Source organism: Fukomys damarensis, unplaced genomic scaffold (assembly GCF_012274545.1).
Source record: "Fukomys damarensis isolate Sample0158 unplaced genomic scaffold, DMR_v1.0_HiC HiC_scaffold_5, whole genome shotgun sequence".
NCBI lineage: Eukaryota > Metazoa > Chordata > Mammalia > Rodentia > Bathyergidae > Fukomys > Fukomys damarensis.
In genome coordinates, this window is record NW_022900917.1 from 23,151,339 (window position 1) to 23,162,234 (window position 10,896).

General features: G+C 35.2%; 1 protein-coding gene across 2 annotated transcripts in view; it reads right to left on the minus strand.

Annotated features, from left to right (window-relative positions):
- The window catches only part of Lrrc69 (leucine rich repeat containing 69), an 84,683-nt gene that overhangs the window by 53,973 nt on the left and 19,814 nt on the right, over positions 1 to 10,896 (minus strand). For both annotated transcript variants that reach the window (XM_010611985.2, XM_010611984.2), the window contains exons 3-5: positions 10,141 to 10,213; positions 3,280 to 3,475; positions 835 to 906 (exon numbers count right to left, since the gene is read on the minus strand). In XM_010611985.2, the coding sequence (XP_010610287.1) occupies positions 835 to 906; positions 3,280 to 3,475; positions 10,141 to 10,213 (341 nt within the window). The remainder of the gene's footprint in view (positions 1 to 834; positions 907 to 3,279; positions 3,476 to 10,140; positions 10,214 to 10,896) is intronic.

Consider the following 10,896-nt stretch of genomic DNA (forward strand, 5'->3'; position numbering starts at 1 on the left):
TTCTTAGAATGGTAAATTTTATGTTATATATATTTTTATCACAATAAAAACCATTATATGTTTTTTCCTAAATCATTGACTTTCAACACATTTTTTCATGTTCCAATCACCTTCAGTATAAAAAACTGCTTAGAGGATGAAAAAAATTAAAATCTTAATTTAGAGCTCATCAATCAGAAACAATAATTAATGGATCAAAAGCTATTTTTGTTGAGTATGCTCTGGAATTAATGGACTTCTAATTATTACCTTAAATGTTCAAACCTGTTCACTTGGCTGCAAAAATGCAATATGAAAAACTATAATTTCTTTCCCAAAAGTTTGAAGGTGCCAAGATGAAATGTTTCTCAGTTATTTGAAATAAAACAGGGTCAAAATTCACTTCCAAATCGAAAAAAAAAAAAGTGCATTTTTCAGTTTATGGCTTAAACACAAATAACAAAAGTGTCCCCATTGGATTAATTATGAAGGATAAAAATTTATGCCCTGAGAAATAATATTTTCAAGACATCTAAAGTGACCAGAAGCAGTATGTATTAACCAAAAAATTTAATCATAGCTGATATATTAAAATATTTATGACAGCAATCAGAGTTCATTGAAGTTGAACAGGCACCAAACACACACACACACACACACACACACACACACACACACACACGCACACACAGAATGGGAAAGAACAAGTTTTGAAATTATAGAAGAAGTAAGTTTTTGAGTCATTTGTATAGTTCAATATTCCAATTACACTTCTACTAGTTGCCTGTATTTTTCTATTACCAATAGTATAAACAAAATTATTTCTCATTTATAATAGAAGTTGACTCTACTTACTCTTGGTGGAAATATCTGAACATTATTTCCAGCTATGTCTAGGATTCTTAGTTTTTTAAGATCACAAATGCCCTGTGTCAGAGAAAAAAAGAGATTTTAAAAAATCTAATATCTAACATCAAAAGCATATCTTTTAGGGCAAACTTGAGGGAAGCGACAAACTTTTCCAGTTACCTGATTGATTCTTCAGTACCTCTTCTCAAAGATGATTCCTACAGATGGCCACACATCTTGAGTTCTGCTTTTCCTCTGACCAACCCAGGGCAATATAATATATTATAAGAAAGACTAGTTCTAGGTTCAAATCTCACCTCACCTTATTTGAAAAAATAAGAGTATGACTTACTAAATGATCTCAGCTATAAAGACATTTCTGATATGATCCACCTTTTTGATGGCTAATCTTCTCCCTAGGATATAGAATGTCTCTAGTCATGCCAACACTTTTCTGTTTGGTCTTACTACATTTTATCACAGGTTGGATTCTCTGAAAGCAGATGCTGAGGTGGAGATTTGGTACTGGGAGTTTTACAGGGATCATCCCTGTAAAAATCAGGATCAAGAAGTAGGATTGGACAAATGAAAAAGTCAAGGTGGGATACAGACCTAACAGAATCTCATCCAAGAGGTTGAGGAGCTCTAGAGTGGGTATTGCCCATCTAGTCTTTCAACTGAAAAGGCCAAGTCCATCACCCTTCCTTGCTCAGTCACAGGTACAGGAAAAGCATAACTTTGGGCAAGAAAGGAGGCTCCCTCCAACTATGGCAGACCCTGAAAGAGCTAATCACTGAAGCTGTCTGTTATTCTCATTTCTATAGATTTCATTCCTATAGCATGTCCTTAGACAGAAATTTGGCATCTACTATACACATAGTCCTCTTCTTAAGTCCCACGTACCTTTCTATTGTCAAGATACTCTTCTTACTATTGTGTTGGCTACAAACATTTTCAGACCGGCAATATGTTCTCAGTGTTCCTGAGTTAAAATATAAAGGTTTCCCAACCTATTCAAAAAACACTTAATAACACTACTTCTGTAGTTATTGAATTTCTTTTTCATTAATTTGTCACTGGCTGCCATGATGGTAGTCCAATGTTGCACTCGATATTTTTTATGTGGGTTTTTTAAATCTTTGCATATGCACATTCCCTACAAGTCTTTAAAATTTTTTTTAAACTTGTTTATTTTGAGACAGGGTGTCACTATATAGTTAAGGCTGGCCTTGAGCTCACTCTGTAGCCCAAGCTGGCCTCAAACTCAAACTCATGGCAATCCTTCTGCCTCAGCCTCCCAAGTGCGGAACTATAGGCATGCACCACCACACTTGGCCAGAAAAAGAAATTTAAGAAGAAAATATTTTAAAGATGTATTGCCTACCATTTTAATGTGTGTTCATGGATTACATAGATGATTTTAAAGAAAATATCTTCATAAGAAAAAATAAAACTATAGGTACTTTCCATTTGTATGTGGACTTTTTAAATCTGCTCTTTTTTCCCCTTCAATTTACTGTCATAATGTGTTCCCTACCAATTTAACTCTAACTTGCCTAAGGAAGGAAGGTAAATTCATCAACATATTCTTAGTAGGAAAAAACTCTCAAACTGAAAATCTGAGGCAAGTTTGATAAAGGTACTATTGATAAAAGTTTGCCTGGTTTTAGGTACACTGAGTTTCCACAAAAGGGGCTCCTTAAACCCACAATGCTGTCAGCAGCAGGGAGTCCTTACCATCCTAGTCCTAAAGAGCCAAAGAGAAACAGTACTGGTTATGAGAGGACCACCTTACATTAACTGTGGGCTTTCAGAAATGCATGGAACCAAAGTACCCTGCCAAAGAAGGTACCATGTGAATATTATCTGGTACTAACTTTTGCCCTTTCACTTCCTGCTAGTGTCTCTCACTGGCCAAATCCAAAAGACAGCCAGAAGATAAAGGAGCTCACTGATGTCCATACACGTAAGTCTCTGGCCCTGGGCAGGTTGGAGGAAGAGAACACACATAGAGGAAAAAATGAAAGTACATATTCCAGCATATATTCCAAAATCAAAAGAAATTTGTATTTTCTTCTGTATAGAAAGTTGATCAATAAAGCATATAATACTTAAATTTAAATTTTAGACAATGAATAATTTTCAGTATAAGTACATCCCATGATACATCTCAGATATGTTTATATTAAAGTTACTCATTGCTTATCTGAAATTCAAACTGAAGTAAGCACCATATTTTTCTTTACTAAATATAGTATCTCCTGGAACGATCCAAATTAAAACCCTCCTTTATTAGAAGAATTCAGGGATTGAGTCCATCTACTCTGAGTAAAAGTAAGTAATGGCTTGTATACCAACCTACAAAGCTGATCCAAACCACTGGCCATCATGTTGAGGTAAATTCTTGTCCAAAAACAAATAAACAAAAATGAGGCTTCTAATTTTGCTTACCTCTGGTAAACCCTCCATGTTGTTTCTAGCCAAGAAAAGCTTCTGGAGCTTCTTCAAGAATTTAATCTCTTCAGGTATGCAAATGAGTTGATTGTAGTTAAAATGAAGTTCAGAAAGATTCTCAAGGAAACAAAGTTCTCTAGGAATGCTGGTTAGCTGGTTATAATTTATACTCAAACATGTAAGACTTTTTAATCTAAAAGAAGTAAACAAAATACATGAGTGAAACTCACAGGAATAAGAAAGTCCATTGTATAAGCACGACTTATCAGAAGCTTGGATCATTTATTTTTTTTGTAGCTCATGGGAACTTACTTTAATTGTTTATAACTACTGTGAATCATTTGAACATAAAATGTTTTTACTAAAATTTAATTTTTAAAGATATTTTATGATTAGATAGCTATGTTTTAATATGTTATATAATCAACATCAAGGTTTAAGACAAAGGAAATTGTATTTTCATTCTTTAATACATATAAGTTGTCCACATCAATAAGGAAGCTAACGGACAAAGGAAAAATAAATATATATACTTTTTAAGAATAAAGTAAGTTTTTATTTATAGTCATAGTAAAGCAGGACGTCTTAACTTGCAAGACAGCAGCAGTATGTACAACATATTTTGTATTTCCATGGAATAAAATTAAAACAGCTGGAGACTAAAAGAATACACTAGAAATCAGCAAATGCCAGGAACAAGGTAGGAAAAAGACAAAGATATGAGGACTAAACACACAAAACCGTTCACTGGGATCAGCTGACCCACAGACAAAACCAAAGCTGGATCCCACAGTGGAGGTAGATTCCAGGGTAGAGGAAAGGAAATGGGGCAAGGGCAGGGCCGGAGGCAAACTGGGGTGCAGGTTTAGTACCAGGTAAAATGGTCTTTTATCTGCATTACAGAACCAGTTGGCTCTATTTCTTAAAAATACACATGAAAAGAAAGGAAGATACACATGCAGTTAATAACCAGATATGAACTGTGCTTAGTTGGTCTAGAAGATACAATGACACATCGGCTACAAATTCTGCACTTTTGGATATCACAATTTTGAAGGAGATATTAGGTTGAGCCAAAAAGTGAAGATAGAAAATGCTAATGCTATGAAGTACAGAAAAAGAAGATAGAGGAAATTTGAGTTCATAATGTTGGATGCACCTGAAGTATATCACGTTTTTTGGAAGAACTGACATTTTGAATTTGGTACTGAATAATGTAACTTGTAAAAGAGGGAATACCAAACTAAGAAAATATGAAAGGAACAGAAGGTAATTAACACTATAAGCTGCAACTGTGTACATGTGTAATAAGTTTAATCATCAGCATAACCCTGAAGTTGCAATTATTTCTCTTATTTTGTAAATGAGAAAAATAGTCAGTGGTAACAAATATTTTGCCCAAATTACCTGTCTAGTGAATAATAGTGTCAATTTTCAAATACAGATGTATGTGCTTTCAAAACTAAGAGTGAAGATACGCAATGATCTCAAGGTTTAATGTTGAGATTGAAGCAATAACTGAACGAGGGAACTAAATTTTGCAGCAGTTGAGAGTAGACGTTAGGAGAGTGATTGATACCAGTAAAGGGAATTTGAGGGAAAACTATATACATGATAGTGGAAGCCGAGTGCTAGGATTACAGGTGTGCACCACCACATGTAGCTACTACTCAACAGGGTTTTGTTTGTATTCTAATTGATAAATCAATTTTAAAATTCGCATACAAATTCAAAGGACTCAGAATAGTCAAAACTATTATTTAAAGGAAAAGAATTTTTTAAAAATAAAGAAACTTGCTTTCAAATATTACAATACAGCTACAATAATCAAGAGTTTGTTATTGAAAAAATGATAATACTATGGTCTGAATGTTTGTGTCCTTCCCCCATTCACGTTACAGCCTAATCACTAATTTGATATCAAGGAAACAGGAGGTGATTCGATCTTGAGGATGGAGCCTCCACAAATGGAATTAGTGCCTTTACAAAAAAGGCACTTGCCCTCTTTTGTGGCCTTGCCCTTTGTAAGGACACAAGAAGAAGGAGCCATTCCATGAGCCAGGAAATGGGACCTGAAGGATACCAAAGCTTCCAGCACCTTGTAATTTGATTTCTCATCCTCTAGAACTATGAATAAATTTTCTTTTTGTATAAGCTATTCAGTTAGAAAATAAACCAATGGAACAGAACAGAGTCCTGATGACCTATAAACAATCAATTTATTTTTTAAAAAGGTATCAATGCAATTTAAATGAGAAATCCTAGCACTCTGGAGAGGCTGTGGAAGGGGGATCGCAGCAAGTCTGAGGCCAGTCCGGGCTACACAGTGAGTTCAAGGGCAGCCTGGAATACCGCAAAAAAAGAAAGAGAGAGAGAGAGAGAGAGAGAGAGAGAGAGAGAGAGAGAGGAGACAAAGAAAGAGAAAGAAAAAAAGAAAGAAAAAAGAAAGAAAAAAGAAAGAAAGAGAGAAAGAAAAAAGAAAGAAAGAGAGAAAGAAAGAAAGAGAAAGAAAGAAAGAAAGAAAGAAAGAAAGAAAGAAAGAAAGAAAGAAAGAAAGAAAGATGTTAATCTTTCAATGAATGGTGCTATAACAACTGGATAAATGTAGGGAAGAAACATGAACCTTTACCTTTGCCTCACATTATGTACAAACCTTAATTCGAGATGGATCACAGAGTCAAACAAAGACTAGAACTTTTTGCTTTTAAAAAGAAATTTAGGATAGGATACTACCCTGATAAATTTAGGGAAGGCAAAGATTTCTTTAAAAGGCCACAAAAAGCACTACTTTTTTTTTTTTTTGGTACCAGGGATCGAACTCAAGCCCTTGTGCTTTCAAGGCAGGCACTAGAACAACTGAGCTAAATCCCTGGCCCAAGCACCAATTATTTTAGAATGTATTCATAATTAGGTTAAGTCAAAATTAAAAACTCTAGTTCACCACCGGCCATGTGGCACACACCTGTAATCCCAGCACTCCGGAGGATGAGGCAGGAGGATCGTGGTGAGTTCGAGATCAGCCTGGTCTACATTGTGAGTCCAGGAAAGTCTTAACTACATAGTGAGACCCTGTGTAAAAAAAAAACAAAAACAAAAACAAAAAAACCCTCCAGTTCACCACTAAGAAAATTAAAAGTTAAGCCACATGATGAAAGAAAATATATTTGTAAAAGATCTTGTACCCAGAATAAAGAAATCTTACAACTTAATTAACAAACAGCAAAATTTTTTTTTTTTTTTTTTTTTTTTTTTTGGTGCCGGGGATCAAACTTGGGCCCTTGTGCTTGTAAGGCAGGCAGCAGAACCACTGAGTCAAATCCCTGGCCCAACAGCATAATTTTTAATGAACAAAATACTAAAAGATATTTCACAAAAGAAGTTATATAAATGGTAAGACCATTTATAAGGTGCTTCACATCATCACATACTAGAAAAATGCAAACTCACAGTGAGATTTTATTCACACCCACTTGAATGCATAATTTGTTTAAAAATTGCTAGTTAGAATATAAAATAGTACAACCATTTTGAGAAAGCATTGTCAAATTTTTCAAATGTAACATATACATGTACTCTTATATGTTATGACTCTACAATCCCACTCTTAGGAATTGAAATGAGAAATAAACTTTCACTCACAAAGATTTGTACAAGAATATGCATGATAACTTAGCTTCAAACTAGAAATAACCCAAATGGAGATAAATAGGAGAAAAGACAAATGCTTTATGGAATACTCATACAATAAAATGTAACTCAGAAAAAACAAAAAATAAGTACTGATAAAGGCAACAGTAAGATTAATCTGAGAAAAATAGAAAAATACACCAAGCATAAGAAGGCACAAGAGATTACGCATACATTGTATGATTCCTATAACTTAGTGCTAAAAGAGGCAAAACTTTGTAGACATAGAAATCAGAATATTGCTTGCCAATAAGGAGTAAGAATTCAGCCGTGTGATGGTACACGTCTGTAATTCCAGCACTCAGGGCAACTGAAGCAAGAGAGTCACAAATTCCAGCCCAGCCTTGACAACCTCACAAGATTTTGTGTCACAACAAAAAAATAATAAAGGGCTGAGGACGTAGCTCAGTGTGAAGGCCCTGGATTCAATTTCCAATCCTATAAAAAACAAGAGGAGGAAGAAGAGGAAGGAGGAGGAGGAGGAGGTGGTAGATAGGAAGGATTCCCTGGAAGGGAGAATTTGTCAAAAGTCACTGAATTGTGCACACGTAAGTTTTATGTAATGTTTATTCAGCAGGCAGTAATGACCTTTAGAAATAATCTACAGTAGAAGGAAGAGGGCAGAAGAAAATTTACAAAGAGATAAATAGAGAACAAAAGGTATGATATCAGCACTTTAAAGGAGGATGAGGAAGCTAGAGAAAGGGAAGAAGCTGACTAATGGAGATGAAAAGGTTAAAAAAAAAAAGAACTGAGGGAGCTCAAGTGTTTCTGGAAAAATAGTCATTTTCAAGGAGTGTAAATGGTCAAATAAAGAAAACCCAGTGTTGAAAAGTAGTAAAATTGTATGGATAGGTCCCATGGAGAATTCATTAATCATTGTTAGAGTCATTATTTTAATTGACTATTCTGGATTACTATATGGGAACTGCTTTTTTTATCCTTTTATCTTCTTTCTGTTTCAAGACACTAAACTGAGCTCAGAGCTTATTGTAAATGTATCTATTGTGCATTTATACAAGTAAAAAGAGCAGCAAAATAAGTATCCACCACCATTCTTATTTCCATACAGCAGGGAAACTGATTTTTTAATGAAAGCTTAAGGAGGAGCTTTCCTATTCCTCCTTCCCTAGTGAGTTGCTAAATAACTTTACTGGATGGTGAATCTGGAGAAATACCCGAAACAACTGGCTTGGTCCCTTCCTTTCTCCCTCTCATTCAGAAAGTTTCTATCCCCAGGCAGGACAAACAGGTTCTCTTCTTTCTGTAGCTCTACAGTTCCATCAATGAAAAGTTGTTTAGTGGTAAACTCTCACCTGTCCTTCTTGGACTCCAAAACCATGAACTGATAGCCTGTACCTACCACAAACCAAAACATCAAAGTCCTTTCTACAGTCAGGTTCTGAACAAATTCAGAAATAAGACATGGGACTTGGAAGAAAATAAAGCATTAGCATGTGGCTCACATAATGACAATCTCCCTACAAGCACTCCTTCAAATTAAACATTCATAGCCCTTTTGCCTGCTTCCATCCTGGTAGAGCAAGAGGAAGATATCAAGCAATGAACATTCAATCCTTTTCCTAAATTTACCAATAAGTCCCTCTTTTGTCTCGGGAAAGGAGTTGAATGAGAGGAGCAGAGAAGAGCTAAAGTAAAAATAACATCCCATAATAATAAAAGCTAACATTCGTCCAGCACTTATTCCACCTAAATACCACTTATGTATTAGCATATTTGAACCTCATAACACTATGAAGTAGATTACTGTTATGTTGATTGTGCAGATGAGGACATTAAGATATGGAAAGACAAAGCAACTTCCCCAGGAGCAAGAAACAAAATTCTGCTTGAGCAGATGACCAATCTGCTTTCATCTAGAGCCCAGACAGAATACAGACAACCCAGAAGTAGCTATAAAATATGGACCTATTCACTTTGTGATTCAGTTTTTCCCAGTGAAATCTTTCAACTAACCTATCACCTTGGATTTATAACCTCCCCCATAGGTAAACTTTATATACTTTGAGACTAGAACATATTACAGTAGCAAGAACTTTGAAGTTCATGTGTTTAAAAATCTCCCAATGATAGATGAGGTAGATGAGATTCAGGATAGTCAAATTACTCGTCCAAAGTCAGAAGGCTAGTTGCACAAAGATATATGATCTGAATCTCACTCACTAGATCTTCCAAATGATAGTATTGATGTACTATCATCATTAGTACATAAATCAACTGATAAACTAAATAAAAAAGCAAAAAGATAACTATTGATATTTTCATGAAATAGCATTTCTCTTTCATAGAAATTAGACTGACTTGTTTCCTAATTGCCCCAAGTTAAAATATTACTTTCCCTAAAAAAATAATACCTTAGCTGGAGTTATAGACAAGAGAATTGGAGTAGACTCTCAATGCTGCAGGAAGTCTTATGTTGAGAATTGTTAATAGTTTTGCACCCTTTAAAACTCTGTATGTTCTCACTTTGTAATGCATCTGGTTTTATTCAACAGGAAATAAAAAGTCTCTCCAAAGTGACCTGATCAGAATTTCTCCATCTGTCTGGGGGCAGGGTGCAAGAGGACATTTTTCCTGGAGAAGGACAAGGCCTTTAGCAAGTTCCACAAAGGCACGGGAATGGCAGCCCGTCAATGCTGATGTGTGCAATAAGGGAAAACAATGTTTTACTGTTCTTAATAATAATAAAGTATGTATTTTTTCTTTTTAAATGAAAATGACATTGTAGTATTAAATCCTTTGCTTTTATATTACATTTCCACCAAACTCAAAATCATTTACAACACTCATGTGAAATAAAATTTAATGTCTCCAATTCTGTGTCTAAGGAAGTTCCAAGAACCCCAGAGTTGAGAAATCAGTAACATCACGTCTAGAACTTCACGTGTCAAACCCCCACTTTTACACTTAGACTTCCAAGTCACACTGTTTCTCATTTCTCTGAAGTGTCTGACGAGTCATCTGCTTAAAATCAGTGGCCTGCTTGAGTCCTTCGGAACCCTCCATGCTATATCCAAATCCCACAAAGTAGGTACTGTTATGTTCACTGTGCATGGGCACAATGAGGCTCGGCATAATTCTTTCAGAAGATCAGGATGGAGATGGGATTGGGCCAGATGTTCCAACAGCTCTTGCTAGAAACAAAATTACCTGTTGACTTCCTGAGGAAGTTGTGTAAGCCGATTTTTGTTCAGATTAAGCAGGATCAAATTTTGTAAACCATCTGTTAGAAAATAATATTAGTCACTGTAGCCATCTGTTAGAAAATAATTTTTCATCATTTCTCTACATACCTTTGCTTTCCTGCTGGCTTTTTGTGTTGGCCAAGGCTCTTTTGGTTCCTGCTGAAAGACACCCTCATAATTCAGCTCAAACAAAAGGGCAAACATCATGAAATTAAAAAGCTTATTCACAGTTTCTAAGGACAGAGGGTACAACCAAGTTTATCATAATTGGAAAAAGAAACTAAAAAGCACTCAGAACAAGAGATGTATCCTTTTGATACCTCTGTAGAACATATAGTTTATTTTCTCATTAAATCTTTTCTCAGCTTCATCCTCGTCCTCATATGTGTGTGTGTGTTTGTGTGTATAATGAATATATATGAATGTGTATATATATGCTCTCATCTCTGTCTCTTGTCTCTCTGACTTCTTGTCTCTCCCCATCTTTAACCTACTCTTTCTCTTTTGAATAGCTTTGATCTATTTTTCCATGTATTCACAGCCATTAGAATGTTCAGATTGCACAGGCAGAGTTCTCAGTCTCAAAAGCCACAGGAACCAAGAAGATAACCTTACACTTTGTCAACTAGTGCCACCACCACACAGCTAACACTTCACAATTGTTGTGAATGTGACTACAGTGTACTTAATCTTTCTTAAAAAAAAAAAAAAAAAAAACCCA